Below are 16,738 nucleotides of genomic sequence, written 5' to 3' on the forward strand. Positions count from 1 at the left end.
GGCCGCACGGGAGGCAGCGGCAGGAAAAAGAAAACTGGGCTGAGGACTAAGCAGGTGGAGCTGCAGCGGTGGGGAAGCGACCTACCCAAGGGTCAAGGGTCGCTGGCTCCGCCGCGCAGCGGCCACCATAAGAAGGTAGGAGGGGAGGAGGGGTTGGCTGGGAGGCGGGAGGGTAGGGCAACGAATGGGAGCAGGGCGGCGTGGCAGCACGGGAGGCAGCGGCGGGAAAAAGAAAATGGGGCTGAGGACTAAGCAGGCGGAGCGGGGGGGCGGGGCCGCACGGGAGGCATTGGTGGGAAAAAGAAAACGGGGCTGAGGACTAAGCAGGCGGAGCTGCAGAGATGGGGAAGCGACCTACCCAAGGGTCAAGGGTCGCTGTCTCCGCCGCGCAGCGACCGCCATAAGAAGGTAGGAGGGGTTGGCTGGGAGGCGGGAGGGTAGGGCAACGAATGGGAGCAGGGGGGTGGGGCTGCACCCCCCTGGGAGGCAGCGGCGGGAAAAAGAAAACGGGGCTGAGGACTAAGCAGGCGGAGCAGGGGGGTGGGGCCGCACGGGAGGCAGCGGCGGAAAAAAGAAAATGGGGCTGAGGACTAAGCAGGTGGAGCAGGGGGGCGGGGCCGCACGGGAGGCAGCAGCGGGAAAAAGAAAACGGGGCTGAGGAGTAAGCAGGTGGAGCTGCAGCGGTGGGGAAGCGACCTACCCAAGGGTCAAGGGTCACTGTCTCTGCCGCGCAGCGGCAGCCATAAGAAGGTAGGAGGGGAGGAGGGGTCGGCTGGGAGGCGGGAGGGTAGGGCAACGAATGGGAGCAGGGGGGCGGGGCCGCACGAGGCAGCGGCGGGAAAAAGAAAATGGGGCTGAGGACTAAGCAGGTGGAGCAGGGGGGCGGGGCCGCCCAGGAGGCAGCAGCGGGAAAAAGAAAACGGGGCTGAGGTCTAAGCAGGTGGAGCTGCAGCGGTGGGGAAGCGACCCACCCAAGGGTCAAGGGTCGCTGTCTCCGCCACACAGCGGCCGCCATAAGAAGGTAGGAGAGGAGGAGGGGTCGGCTGGGAGGCGGGAGGGTAGGGCAACGAATGGGAGCAGGCGGTCGGGGCCGCACGGGAGGCAGCAGCGGGAAAAAGAAAACGGGGCTGAGGACTAAGCAGGTGGAACAGGGGGGCGGGGCCGCACGGGAGGCAGTGACGGGAAAAAGAAAAAGGGGCTGAGGACTAAGCAGGCAGAGCTGCAGTGGTGGGGAAGCGACCTACCCAAGGGTCAAGGGTCGCTGGCTCCGCCGCGCAGCGGCCGCCATAAGAAGGTAGGAGGGGAGGAGGGGTCCGCTGGGAGGCAGGAGGCAGGAGGCGGGAGGGTAGGGCAACGAATGGGAGCAGGGGGGCGGGCCGCACGGGAGGCAGCAGCGGGAAAAAGAAAACGGGGCTGAGGACTAAGCAGGCGGAGCTGCAGCGGTGGGGAAGCGGTGGGGAAGCGACCTACCCAAGTGTCAAGGGTCGCTGGCTCCGCCACGCAGCGGCCGCCATAGGAAGGTAGGAGGGGAGGAGGGGTCGGCTGGGAGGCGGAGGCGGGAGGGTAGGGCAACGAATGGGAGCAGGGGGGTGGGGCTGCACCCCCCTGGGAGGCAGCGGCGGGAAAAAGAAAACGGGGCTGAGGACTAAGCAGGTGGAGCAGGGGGGCGGGCCGCATGGGAGGCAGCAGCGGGAAAAAGAAAACGGGGCTGAGGACTAAGCAGGTGGAGCTGCAGCGGTGGGGAAGCGACCTACCCAAGGGTCAAGGGTCACTGTCTCCGCCGCGCAGCGGCAGCCATAAGAAGGTAGGAGGGGAGGAGGGGTTGGCTGGGAGGCGGGAGGGTAGGGCAACGAATGGGAGCAGGGGGGCGGGGCCGCACGAGAGGCAGCGGCGGGAAAAAGAAAATGGGGCTGAGGACTAAGCAGGTGGAGCAGGGGGGCGGGGCCGCACAGGAGGCAGCAGCGGGAAAAAGAAAACGGGGCTGAGGACTAAGCAGGTGGAGCTGCAGCGGTGGGGAAGCGACCCACCCAAGGGTCAAGGGTCACTGTCTCCGCCGCACAGCGGCCGCCATAAGAAGGTAGGAGAGGAGGAGGGGTCGGCTGGGAGGCGGGAGGGTAGGGCAACGAATGGGAGCAGGCGGTCGGGGCCGCACGGGAGGCAGCGGCGGGAAAAAGAAAACGGGGCTGAGGACTAAGCAGGTGGAACAGGGGGGCGGGGCCGCACAGGAGGCAATGGGGGGAAAAAGAAAAAGGGGCTGAGGACTAAGCAGGCAGAGCTGCAGTGGTGGAGAAGCGACCTACCCAAGGGTCGCTGGCTCCGCCGCGCAGCGGGCGCCATAAGAAGGTAGGAGGGGAGGAGGGGTTGGCTGGGAGGCGGGAGGGTAGGGCAACGAATGGGAGCAGGGCGGCGTGGCAGCACGGGAGGCAGCGGCGGGAAAAAGAAAATGGGGCTGAGGACTAAGCAGGCGGAGCGGGGGGCGGGGCCGCACGGGAGGCATTGGTGGGAAAAAGAAAACGGGGCTGAGGACTAAGCAGGCGGAGCTGCAGAGATGGGGAAGTGACCTACCCAAGGGTCAAGGGTCGCTGTCTCCGCCGCGCAGCGACCGCCATAAGAAGGTAGGAGGGGTTGGCTGGGAGGCGGGAGGGTAGGGCAACGAATGGGAGCAGGGGGGTGGGGCTGCACCCCCCTGGGAGGCAGCGGCGGGAAAAAGAAAACGGGGCTGAGGACTAAGCAGGCGGAGCAGGGGGGTGGGGCCGCACGGGAGGCAGCGGCGGAAAAAAGAAAATGGGGCTGAGGACTAAGCAGGTGGAGCAGGGGGGCGGGTCCGCTGGGAGGCAGGAGGCGGGAGGGTAGGGCAACGAATGGGAGCAGGGGGGCGGGCCGCACGGGAGGCAGCAGTGGGAAAAAGAAAACGGGGCTGAGGACTAAGCAGGCAGAGCTGCAACGGTGGGGAAGCGACCTACCCAAGTGTCAAGGGTCGCTGGCTCCGCCACGCAGCGGCCGCCATAAGAAGGTAGGAGGGGAGGAGGGGTCGGCTGGGAGGCGGAGGTGGGAGGGTAGGGCAACGAATGGGAGCAGTGGGGCGGGGCCGCACGAGAGGCAGCGGCGGGAAAAAGAAAATGGGGCTGAGGACTAAGCAGGTGGAGCAGGGGGGGCGGGCCGCACGGGAGGCAGCAGCGGGAAAAAGAAAAAGGGGCTGAGGACTAAGCAGGCGGAGCTGCAGTGGTGGGGAAGCGACCTACCCAAGGGTCAAGGGTCGCTGTCTCAGCCGTCCAGCGGCCGCCATAAGAAGGTAGGAGGGGAGGAGCGGTCGGCTGGGAGGCGGGAGGCGGGAGGGTAGGGCAACAAATGGGAGCGGGGGCGGGGCCGCACGGGAGGCAGCGGCGGGAAAAAGAAAACGGGGCTGAGGACTAAGCAGGCGGAGCAGGGGGCGGGGCTGCACGGGAGGCAGCGGCGGGAAAAGGAAAACGGGGCTGAGGACTAAGCAGGCGGAGCAGGGGGGCGGGGCTGCACGGGAGGCAGCGGCGGGAAAAAGAAAATGGGGCTGAGGACTAAGCAGGCGGAGCTGCAGCGGTGGGGAAGCGACCTACCCAAGGATTAACCTACCTATGGGGTTAGCCTTAGCCCTTTACCTGGAAATGGTGTCAGGAGTCTGCCTGTATTGTAGATAGCAATCCTGTCTGGAAACTGGTAGATTAGCGGCAGCAAAGCCCCAATATCGAATACTTTTGCCCCAGGATGGTCCCAACTTGAATGCCCATATGCCCTTCCTGGGTCATTGCTTCATTTATTTAATAAAGCCACACAATATTAGAAGCACAGCTGTGATACAAAGTTGTGTTTAGATGTTAGAAGCTGTCTCCTGAATGGGCAATAGAAGCACTAGGATACCTCATACTATGTTTCTAGCCTTAAACCTAATGTACTAATTACATGCTGAGAAAGGCTAACTCAAACAAGCGACTTGTACAATATATTCCTAGAATAATATCACGCAAGAAAAGTATGTAAAATGTTACGGCTCAGGCAATGCAGCTAAAGTGTGTAAAACAAGAAATATAAAATGAAGCTAAAAAATGTGGGAACCAGCTCGGATCCAAGAGATCCTCACAACTGCTCCAGTAGCTCATTTGGTCCAGCTGAGGACAACACTGAAAAAAACACCACCAAGACAGCCAAGTAATAACTGTTTCCTGTGAGTGGCAACAAAAGAACCTTATCCACATTATAGCTCCTATTTGCTAATTGGCTCATGGTTATTTGTTTGTTGCAGGACTTGTTAATAATATTGGCTCAAACTTCTTTTATCATTAAACACAACAGTGGCTTTGTTCTCAAAAATGAAATTAATGTTTATGGTTAATACACTGTAAACAAAATTAATACAAATATTTTAAGTGTGGGAGTGTTAATGCTACATCCTTTTTGCATATATTAAAAAATAATTCACTTAAACTAATTCGTTACATTTTCTCTGTTGTATCAATTTTTTAATACCCAAGCACATAGTTCAGATTTTAGACAAGATAATAATCGCACAACCAAAGTAATCAGTTTTCAAATACCTAATATTATTCATTGTTTGTTTATGTATGTCCTTGTACTGAGTTAGTAGCATATCCTCCTTTGAAGCAACACATGTAATAGGGGAGGCCAGAAAACCAAAGAAAAGTTTGAAGTCCTAGCAATCTGGATACCATGCTTTCAAGAAACAATTAAACAGACAGCATTAAAGCATTAAGCAATAAAGAAAGCTAGAAAAAGTATGTCTTCCTGTTATAAAAATGATAAGTCATGCCAACATTCTTGTCAAAGACTTATTCCAACACTATAGTGATCTCAATGCAGCCTTCCAAAATGCTTTCACACTGTAGTCAGGTTGGGTAATGAGATGCATGCCTGACAATATGAATATCTACATGCCTTCAATGCATACAATGAACAAAATCTAAGCAGAAATGCTTAATTTAGGACCTCCAACACGTACCATAAACCAAATTTTAAAATTCATATCACCAACACCAAAATATGACCCTAAGCAAGTGTATAAATGTTACGAATTCACAAACCCCATCATTATTTTAGTAGATTGCTTACCATTTGTCTATTTTATCAAGTTGTGTGAGAGTTTGATGTACCGATCTATGACTTGCTAGTGCTTCAGCAGATGAAATGATGGCATGAACTACATTGTTGAAAATATAGGGCCAGTTTCACAAAGGTAAAGTTACACCAAGGGCCATATTTATACTTTTTGACGCAAAACTGCGCTAACGCAGTTTTGCGTCAAAAAAATTAGCGCCGGCTAACGCCATTCTGAAGCGCCATGCGGGCGCCGTATTTATTCAATGACATTAGCCGGCGTTAGCCGCCGGCGCTGCCTGGTGTGCGTGAAAAAAAACGACGTACACCAGGCAGCGCCGGTGTAGGGGGATATGGAGCTTGGGCGCCAAAAAATGGGGCAAGTCAGGCTGAGGCAAATTTTTCGCCTCAACCCGATTTGCGCCATTTTTTTCGACTCCCAACCCCCATAGAAATTAGCAAAGACAGGAGTCATGCCCCCTTGCCCAATGGCCATGCCCAGGGGACTTCTGGCCCCTGGGCATGGTCATTGGGCATAGTGGCATGTAGGGGGGCACAAATCAGGCCCCCTATGCCACAAAAAAAAACAAAAAACACTTACCTGAACTTACCTTAATGTCCCTGGGATGAGTCCCTCCATCCTTAGGCGTCCTCCTGGGGTGGGCAAGGGTGACAGGGGGGGTCCCTGGGGGCATGGGAGGGCACCTCTGGGCTCCTTCCGAGCCCACAGGTCCCTTAATGCCTGCCCTGACCAGGCGCTAAAAAACGGCGCAAAAGCGGCCATACGTCATTTTTTTGGACCCGCCCACTCCCGGGCGTGAATTTTGACCGGGAGTGTAAATACGGCGCACATGCCTCGGAGTCAATTTTTTAGACGGGAACGCCTACCTTGCATATCATTAACGCAAGGTAGGTGTCCACGCTAAAAAATGACGCAAACTCCATGGACTTTGGCGCTAGATGCGTCTAACGCCAAAGTATAAATATGGAGTTAGTTTTGCGTTGGAATTGCGTCAAAAAAACGATGCAATTCCGGCGCAAACAGAGTATAAATATGCCCCCAAACGTCTACGTTTAGACCACATGTCTGACTTTACTACTTTTCGGTACTCACAACGGGACTTACAAGCAGTATCTTTATAACTGCGGAAGTTCTGCACTCGGGGTAGAGGTTTCCGCACTTGGGGCAGAATCTCCACACGAGGGTGGAATCTGTACTCAAGACAGAGGTTCCACACCCAGGACGGAATCTCCACATTCGGGGTGGAGTTAGTGTAATTTCATACACCTTCAGACAATTAATGCCACCAGCAACCTATGGCCTACAAACCAAAAAAAAACAGCACACATTCAAAACTTTGTTTTTCCCACATCCACACTTCACCTGCCTGCTCTGCGCATTGTCTTGCCACCAGCATGCTAAATGTGAGGAGGAAGAAGAACTTCACTGAGGAGGAGACCCAGTTGACAGTTAGTTTTGTAGTGACGAACTACAAAAAACTGCATGGTCTTACTCTATAGCGGATTCTGGAGTACGGATTCCACCAGAGGCTGATTTCCACCTCTCCCAGATGCCTGCCATCCCAGGAATGATGAATGTCACTACTGTGAGCTTTGGTAGGGAAGGGAGAGGGGTCTGCGGCTGACCCAATCGCGGTTTGTCAACAAGCACTGCAAATCTTTTGCAGTTCCCTCTGAGATCTGAACCATGTCAGGGAGTACCCATTGGACTTTCAGGCCCAGCTGCAATGCCTGTATATGCCATTGTGGATGTGTTACCAGCAGGACAGCAGGATGCAGGAGGCCATGAGTCTCAACAGCCTCAAGGTATGTCTCACAGAAGTCCAGGATAGAGGCTGAAACATCTGCATCAAAGCCTGAATATCCTGCACTCACCACTCATGAAGATAGGCCTGAAACTCCAGAACAACTGCAATGAAAGGGGGAGTCAGGTGCAGATGTGACCATGGAATGTTGATAGGGAGCCCCAGCGAATAGAGGAGGTCCTCGACAGTCAGGAGGTGGGAGACAAAAGTCTGGGGAGAACCCACTTTCAACGGCCAACAACGAGAGAGAAGACTGACACCCCTGATCTCCGCAGATGAGCAGCAACCACCGCCTTCACCCTGGTGAACACCTAAAGGGTGCTGGGTAGGACAAAAGGGAGCACAGTGAACTGAAAATGCTCTTGGGTGACCGTGAACCACAGGTTTAGCCTGTGGGCAGTGCAGGGCAGGGAAGTGGAAAGAAGTAGCATCCTGCAAGTCCAACGATACCAGCCAGTCTCTTGGGACCAGGGCAGACAGTACCTGAGCTAGTGTGAGAATTTTTAACTTCTCCTTTTTGAGGAAGTAGATCTAGGATAGGACGAGGTCTCCACCCTTTTTCGGCAGCAGAAAGTAACGAGAATAACAACCACAGCCCACTGGCATAGGCACACTCTCTAGTTTTCCTGTGGCCAAGAAAACGGTGTCTTCCTGGCAGAAAATGGATAGATGATCCTCCGCCAGCCTGTTGCAAGATAGTGGCATGTGGAGATGGACAGACACAAACACTATAGACTAGCCCCTTTGCACAATCTGCAAAACCCACCCGTCCGATGTTAAGGACTGCTAGTGGGGCAGGTGATGGTGCATCCTGCCACTAACTGGATATCAATGATGATATAATGGCAGACTAGGAAGGTTGGTGGTGGGGATAGAGGGAGAGAAACTGAACTGACTGCTGGCTGCCTAATCAATGAGGTCTGTGGGCACGCAGAGACGGGGAGTATGCATGGCACGGTGGCTGGAAGGGTGCTAGCGAGGCTAGAAGCCTATTCCGTAGCCACACAAAAATTGAAATACAGATTGACGGTGACATGGGGCCACAGAAAGGCCCAAGAACCTAGCTGTAGCCCAAATATCCTTAAAGCACTCTAGAACCGGCTACGCCTTATATCCAAAGAGATGGGAGCCATCAAAGGGCATGTCCATCAGAGAAGATTGGACATCCCCCGAAAAGCCAGTCGTTCTCAACCAGACGCTGCGCCTCAAGGCCACCATTGACAAAACCGCTCTGCCCTGTGAGTCGGTTGTGTTAAGTCCACAGCGGGTAGTGAAGGTCACTACATTTCTCCCATCGGCAACAGCCTGAGACAGCATGGCCCGGGTATGGAAAACTGGTACTTTGTTGCAGTTACCCCCCTCCACAATTTTTGCCTGGTTTCTAGATGCAACTTGGACTGGAGTGCACTGGGATCCTGCTAACCTCTAGGGCCATGCAACCAGATGCACCCAGTACTGCCATTGCAGCCTGAGTGTCCTGGTGCACACCTAAAATGCAAACCTGACATGGCACACTGCCTGTGTACCCTGTCCACTACATTGCATGCAATATAGATAGGTCACCTCTCTGGCAGGCCTTCCAGCCCTAAGGGAGGGTGCACTATACTGTATTTCAGGGCGTAGCTGTATGAGCACTATACCCCCACAGTGTCCTTGCCAAACACGGGACATAGTGAGTTAGGAGAGCAGCCGTTTTAATACATGTGCTGCACACTGGTCAGTATAGGTTTCACAGCTACATAATGGCCACTCTGAACCCGAGGTTGTTTGGTATCAAACAACTCACAATGATAAATCCAAACTAGTACCAGTGATGGATTTATTATTAAATTTACCCAGGAGTGTAGGAGGCTGGCCCTCTCTGTAGTGTACAAAACAAGGCACACTGTACAGGGGGTCCAGGGAACCACACATTGGTTTCCAGAACTAAAATTAGACCACCTAATGCTCCAGTTTTTAAGGTAGCTGGTCGAGCAGTTAGGCTAATCCAGGAGATGTGCTAAGTATTTGTTGTACTCACAAAATAAATCATCCAGCACACACACTCAATTAATAACTCGAGACCAGAATTTATAAAAATATTTCAGACTTTTATATAATTTTTAAGACCAAGGCCCTCATTATGATGTTGGTGTTGTGGGCCGCCACGCCGGCGGTGGTGGAAAATTCCGGCAGCCGGCATGGCAAGCCACACCGCCACATAATGAAGCCATAGGCGGCCCTCACCCACCGCCAGGCTGCCTCCATCAGGCAACCTGCCAGTGGACGGCATCATTATCTGACAGGGCAGCAGTGCTGCCCCTCGAATAATGATCCCCTAGCCTCCAGCCTCTCCCTGGTGGGTTTCCCCGGCAGGGAAAGTCTGGCAGAAGGGGTGCACCGGGGCACCCCTGGGGGCCCCTGAACTGCCCATGCACTTGGCATGGGCAGTACAGGGGCCCCTGTGCAGTGCCCCATCGCGCAGCTGCCGTCAATGCCCTGGCCAGGCATTCCTCTGGGCCGGCGGGCGGAAACAAGGTTTCCGCCCTCTGGCCCAGAGGAATGTCTATTATACGGCCAGTGATGTTCCGGGGGAGCTGGCGGTCACTGGGAAGACCGTCAGCATGAACACGGCGGTTTCAACCGCCGTGTTCATAATGAGGGCCCAAATCTTTACAATACGTTAAGTACTTTTCGAGTTATGACTTTTTCAAGTTTTAACAAAGTTAGTCTTTCTTCACGTAAATATGCACCATTAGAATCAATGCACAGTCACCTTTAAAAATGCATTAAAAATCATACAGTTTAGTTACCAGCCTCTTCTCTTGCAGGATGGTCGAAGAAGATGGGGGGCACGCTGTGCCAGATGGAGAGCCTTGGGAGGCTCCCGGTTCCAGCGGGAGCAGAGTGGGAAAGTCTCTTGGCACAGGGCCACTTGCTGATACTGCCATTGGTTGTATAATACCATGCACTCTGGGGGCTCTACAGTGGCCCCGCCAGTACTGCCATACCAGCCTTCTGAGGTTTTTCCACAGAGCCCCAGCTGCTGCCACCTCACAAACAGGTTTCTGCCCTCCTGTTGCTCAAGCAGCTCGAGCACAGGAAGGCAGAACAAAACATTTCCTTTGGGAGAGGGGTGTTACAGACATGTGAGGGGTAGCCTCTCAGAGCCTCTGGAAATGCTTTGAAGGGCACAGATGGTGCCCTCCTTGCATAAGCCAGTCTACACTAGATCAGGGATCCCCCAGCCCCTGCTCTGGCACGAAAATGGACAAAGAAAAGGGGAATGACCACTTCCCTGTCCATCACCTCCCCAGAGATGGTGCCCAGAGCTCCTCCAGTGTGTCCCAGACCTCTGCAATCTTGAATGCAGAGGTGTGAGGGCACAATGGAGGCCTCTGAGTGGCCAGTGCCAGCAGGTGACGTCAGAGACCCCTCCTGATAGGTGCTCACCTGGTTAGGTGGCCAATCCTCCTCTCAGGGCTATTTAGGGTCTCTCCTGTGGGTTTCTCTTCAGATAACGAATGCAAGAACTCACCAGAGTACCTCTGCATCTCTCGCTCAACTTCTGCCAAGGATCGACCGCTGACTGCTTCAAGATGCCTGCAAAACCTCAACAAAGTAGCAAGATGACTACCAGCAGCATTGTTGCGCCTAATCCTGCCAGCTTTCTCGACTGTTTCCTGGTGGTGCATGCTCTGAGGGCTGTCTGCCTTCACCATGCACTGGAAGCCAAGAAGAAATTTCCTGTGGGTCAATGGATTCTTCCCCCTGCTAAGCCAGGCACCAAACTTCTGCATCACCGGTCCTCTGGGTCCCCTCTCATCTTGACGAGCGTGGACACTGAAACACAGGAGCTGGATCCAAGTAACCCATGACAGTCCAGAGGTCCTTCTGTCCAAATTTGGTGGGGGTAAGCCCTTGCCTCCCTACGCCAGACAGTAATCCTGTGTACTTTGTGAACTGCAGCTGCTAGGGCTTCTGTGCACTTTTGCAAGGAATCCTTTGTGCACAGAATAGCCCAGGTCCCCAGCACTCTGTCTTGCACTGCTCAACTCGCTGAGTTGACCACCGACTTTGTGGGACCCTCTTTTGTAGTGTTGAGACTACCGCTGTGCTCAGATTTCTTGAACGCCTGTGCAAGTGCTTCTGTGGGTGCTGCCTGCTTCTGCGTGGGCTCTCTGTGCTGTTGAGCACCCCTCTGTCTCCTCCTCCAAGGGGCGACCTCCTGGTCCTTCCTGGGACCGGGCAGCACCCATTTTCTTCAACCGCGACCTTTGCAGCTAGCAAGGCTTGTTTGCGGTCTTTCTGTGTGGAAACAACTCTGCATCCTCCAGCACGCCGTGGTACATCTTTGGTGCAAAGGAGAAGTTCCTGGCATCTTCCGTTGTTGCAGAATCTTCAGCTTCTTCCACCTGGAGGCAGCCATTTTGCACCTTCATCCGGGGTTTAGTGGGCTCCTGCCCCCCTGGACACTTGCATGACTCTTGGACCCCTTCTTTTACAGGTCCTCAGGTCCAGGAATCCGTCTTCAGTGCTTTGCAATCAGTTGTTGTCTTTGCAGAATCTCCTATCACGACTTTAGTGTGTTTCTGGTGAAGTAGGGTAACTTTACTCCTACTTTTCAGGGTCTTCAGGTGTGTTTCCTGCAATATGGCAAAGTGTACCCCCTGGAGCTTGAGATAAGTGTATATACTATGCATCTTACCCAGCGCAGCCATTCCACGCACATTCCATGTTATGATTCTATATTCCTGCATAGTATGTGGTGTGTGTGTGGGCCTACAATCTGGTAAGCCGTTTATGTGTGTTCGCTTCTCCTCGTGATCGACCCCTGGAGGGGGTATGTATCTGTAGCCCTGGAAAAGGTGTTTATAGAGTAATTGTGGAGATCTGCACCATGACCCATTTAAACATGTTAAACAACACGCCCCACCCCCATCAGCACCCACAATCCCCAACAACAACAATGGTGGCGCACATGTACCTCTCTAGGCACCACCAACAACAATAAAAAATAAAACATACATTGAGTGCAAAAATACTGTGTCCATTTGGATACCATCTGGGGGAACATAGTGGCTATCACTGGAGGCCTGTCTCTAAGGCCCCCATTGTAGATTAGAAGATGTTCATGAGGGCACCTCCGATAGCCCCGGCCACCTCAAGATAAGGATCGTCTCCCTCCTGTGGGTCAACAAAGAAGCCTCTGCCAGTACCTGTGGGCAGAACCATCACATTGCTAGAGACTCCATCCAAAAGGTCGGCCTAGTGTCTTTCAGATCCTCGGGTCTCTTGTCCATATGATCCTACGCTCATTTTCTGACACCACAAGGACTTTCAAAATCCCATCTCCAAAGTCCGCTAGTTGGGGGAGTTACTGTTCAAGCATCATAACTCATCTGCAGTCCTGGGTGTAATCTCGGGTCCCTTCAGCATGTCCGTAATGGACGAATCGGATCCGCCAGAGTCCAAATCCGTTGGCTCCCGAACAGCGGAGCGCAGCATGGTGAAGGAATAATGGGTGTGCAGTGTTGTGTCCCTCAGCACCTTCGCTCTCTCTGCAGCTGCCTGTGTCTTCTTGGGTTGCGCCTTTGATCTCCTCTTGGGTCTTCTGCGGACCGGCGAAGATAGCCATTCTCCATTTTCCCTTTCTTCCTCCATCGATTGAGCTATACCCTTGGCATGCATCCACGTCCAGGCGTCGGCTGGTGTGGCAAAGACGTGAGTGCGTTCCTCAGATATCAACTGGAGCCTGGTGGGGAACATCAGGGCGTATTTGAGATTGTGCTCACGAAGGCGCTGTTTAATTTTAACATATGAGTAGCACTGGCTTTGCACCTCTGCCGTGAAATCCGTTATGGAGGTCCCTTTGTGACATATCGGGCCTTTGTTACGGAAGTGCTGCAGAATCGCATCCCGATCTCTGAAATTGAGGAAACGCGCTATTAGCAGGTGGGATGGTAGTCCTGGAGCTGGCTGCTTACCCGGGATTCTGTGTGCCCTTTCCACAGAGAAGAACTTCGGAGCCACACCATTCAACACCTCTTTAATAAGACATTGCTCTAGAAAGAGTCCCGCACTGTGCCCCTCCACTCTCTCCGGAAATCCCAACGCACGTCTCTGTAAGGCTTTCACTTCCAGATCCAATCGGTGCATTTGCTTCTGATGGTCTGATACCACAGGATTCAGAGCATCTAGGGTGGCCTCCGTCACTCCAACTCTCTCCACCAGACTGCGGTGGTCCACTCTGAGCAGGTTAAAATCTTGAGAGACCGTGTCTATTCTATTTTCGAGAGACAATTTGGTGTCCATGATAGCCTGCAAGATCTTCTCAAATTGACCTGAGTGTGAGTGCAGAGTGCTCTCCAGAGAGGGTAGACTCAGTACCTCAGATGGTACCTCAGAAAGAGTAGTGTGACTAGATCGTTCCTGTGGCTTGGGTGTCTTGGATTTCCCCATCATTCTGCCTGTACAGGTGTTGAAGCTGTAGTGTAGGCTATCTGCGCCTAGTATGTTCCTCCTTCCAACACCGTGACAGAAGGGCCGCTCGACTCACCGCCGCCAGGCAGTTCAACACCCTCTGGACCGGGTTGCCAACAGCTTTAATTCTACACCGGTTCCATGTATTGTCACCACTTAGGCAAGCAACAAGCAGGCATAGGCTTGTTCAGTGCGTCTGCGTCATTGTGCAGTACCCTGTGATTCGCCTCCGTGCAATTCTCCTTATTCATAGCTAGAGGGGAGTCCGCCCCATTTAATGTGACAGTTCTAGGCCTTCCTGCAGCTGTGCCACCCTAGTGCCTGTCTCCGCTGCCTCCGGACCCCCCCAGCAACGCGTGTTCTCCATCCATGGGCCCACACTCCCTCGTGCACCACTGTTGCCGCTCCTCCTGGGCTCAGATTAGCCTAAGGATATACTTCCGCGGGCAGGCTCCCAGTAGTACTGCAGGGTGAAGCCCAGGGGATGAATGGTAGGCGTGTGGACACTGGGGGGGGGAGGGGCAATCGGGTCCACAAGCGGAGCGTCTCCACGAAGCTTACGGCGCTCCATGCGCCCCACATGGCGCCCTTCCCATCACGCGCAGCCTCCTTTTCCCGCCACGTGTGTAGGGCAGCATTCAGCAGTCCACCTACCGCCCAACTAGTCGCAGCCTCACTCCGCAGGGTAGAGCAGGTAGAGCTGGTAGAGCGATGCAGCTCACTGGTATGCCACGCCCGAGTACGTGTCTTTTAATTTGGAGGCCTCAGCTTCCGGGGAAGGCCTCGCACGGCCCAGTGGCCCGTGACACCGCCTCGAGCACCACACGCGGCCCCAATTGCTTCCAGCACCACCAGGCCGCCTCTGCCACTGTTTTTCGGTGCATGGCTGGTGCCGCGGAAGCGCCAGTCAGGCTATTTGTGGGTGCCAGGAGCGGAGCGCGATTTCAAGCGTCTGCCATGGCCGCCATCTTGACCACGCCCCCATAAGAAACTCAGTTAACAAACCAAAGTCACTTGTAGTAGATAATCCCCTCAAGGCCCCAATGTAATTCACAACTATCTCATTCTTACTATGTTGACTTTTTTCTCCAAACTGTTTTTCTAACTTTTATGATGTATTCTGGTATGCATCTAACTGTACATCACCGTGACCTTTTTCTTCACACTCTTTCTCCTGTACTTTCAACTCTCTCACATCATTAAATATTTTCCTTGCAAGAATTCCTACTTCATACAAAAGAATGTTGTTTACATATCGGAGAGAAACTATCTCCCCCTAAAGCAATTAAATAAAATTCCAACTATTTTATCCACCCTTTCCAGGGAATTAGCGGTTCCCCAATTTCATTTAGGAAAGGTGGTGGTTGGGACATGTTAAATGAAGCCATGTCCTTGAATACTGTGATATTTAAACCACTATAAAATTACAGTAGAATCCTAGTATGAACATTTGCTTGAACAAATGCCTACTACTTGCTTTCACACCTATATACCATAACAGATATAGATGATTATTTAGAAAATACTCTAAAACATGTAAAATTATTGCATATATATATATATATATATATATATATATATATATATCATCCATGTATATGAGCTTGTGTGAGCTCCATAATCACCACTAGGTCAAACCTTCCTTGAGGAGATTGAAGTCTCCCATCAATAGAAAAGTTACCTTAAATCCTTGTCAAAAAATCATTATGCGATTCTCGAAAAACTGCAAAATTCGGATTTAAACAGATACAGGAAGATAAAAGTGTGTGCAGCAAGGACACGTCTCCCCAATATTGGCAGAACAAACATAGCCCACAGTGCACTTCTGAGAGGTGTTTCAACCCTCTCTATTGTCACGGTGGTGAATAAAGATAACAGCAGAGAGCAATTACAGGCTGATGACTCAGCGCTATCCCCAGGACAGCAATTTCAGGCAAATTAGATAAAACCACACAGCAATTTTTGATGAACAGAAGTTTTATTCAGGTAAGAGTCCACAGATCTCTGCTTGTTCTTTCACCTTACACAACTAGAATGGCTAACATTGTAAAGTGAGCTTCGTGCCAACATTTCATTAGGAGAAATGTATAGTCATTACAGGTAAGAAGGTGGGGGGGGTTGGGAAGACAGGGATAAGAAACAAAGGGGGTCATTCTGACCTCGGCGGTAAAAGGCCCTTACCGCCGGTCAGAAGTCCGCCATTCTACCGCCGCGGCCGCGGTAAACCGCCACGGTCATTCTGACCACCAACTGTGAAACCGCCAAAAATCCGACATCCAAGGAAGGCCGCCACATCAGCGGGCCGCGGAAAACTGGAGATGACCAAACCTCCACCGTCACGCCAACACAAACACGCCCATGCCATTCTGACCCACGAATCCACGCGGCGGTCTTTCAACCGCGGTATTCCATTGGCGGTACACACCGCCGCGGTCAAAATACACACCCAGCTCCAAAACACTGCCACATTGGACATTTTGAAATACGCACACCTGAGACACATACAAACAACACACCCACACATCCAATCAACTATAAAACACACACCCACATCACCCACAAACCCCCACTAGTTGGAAATCGGAGCGAAGGCGAGAGCGAGAGAGATAGAGATAGAGAGAGCGAGCACAGCAATAGAAAACCCCAACACACACAGGAACCCAACTTCATCACCCACACCACATCTACGCACACATCACCACATATCACCACGCACATCACCACAAACACCACCCCACACCTCATCCACACCACCCCATGGCACCCCAAAGACACCCAAGGTTTTCGGACCAAGAACTCCGGGTCATGGTGGAGGAAATCATGAGGGTTGAGCCCCAGCTCTTCGGCCCACAGGTGCAGCACACCACCATAGCAAGGAAGGCTGAGCTATGGCAAAGGATCGTAGACAGGGTCAACACTGTGGGACAGCATCCCAGAAATCGGGAAGATATCAGAAAGCGATGAAACGACCTACGGGGGAAGGTGCGCTCGATGATTTACAGGCACAACATCGCTGTGCAGAAGACTGGCGGCGGACCCCCACCCACTCCACCCCAATTCACAGCATGGGAGCAAGAGGTGGTAAACATCCTGCATCCTGATGGCCTCGCTGGAGTACACGGAGGAATGGACTCTGGTAAGTCGAATCTCAACTGCTTCACCCCCCCCCAACCACCAGCATGCCAACCCCCCCCCCCTCACCCCCAATCTCAACCCCCCAGCACACAACCTCCCTGCCAATGTCTCACCAGCACAACCCACCCTAAACAACACCAACCCCTGAATGCCAACACAAACCATAGACAGCCACCACCAAAGCATGACCATTGCACATACCCATACACCCCCCCCCCCCAAACCCTCACAAC

General features: G+C 52.9%; 1 protein-coding gene across 1 annotated transcript in view; it reads right to left on the reverse strand.

Moving 5' to 3' along the window:
• The window catches only part of ADCY10 (adenylate cyclase 10), a 1,855,427-nt gene that overhangs the window by 387,445 nt on the left and 1,451,244 nt on the right, over positions 1-16,738 (reverse strand). Inside the window, exon 20 of the mRNA XM_069226523.1 lies at positions 12,286-13,173. Within this exon, the coding sequence (XP_069082624.1) occupies positions 12,286-13,173 (888 nt within the window). The remainder of the gene's footprint in view (positions 1-12,285; positions 13,174-16,738) is intronic.

This window comes from Pleurodeles waltl, chromosome 3_2 (assembly GCF_031143425.1).
Source record: "Pleurodeles waltl isolate 20211129_DDA chromosome 3_2, aPleWal1.hap1.20221129, whole genome shotgun sequence".
Classification (NCBI taxonomy): Eukaryota; Metazoa; Chordata; class Amphibia; order Caudata; family Salamandridae; genus Pleurodeles; species Pleurodeles waltl.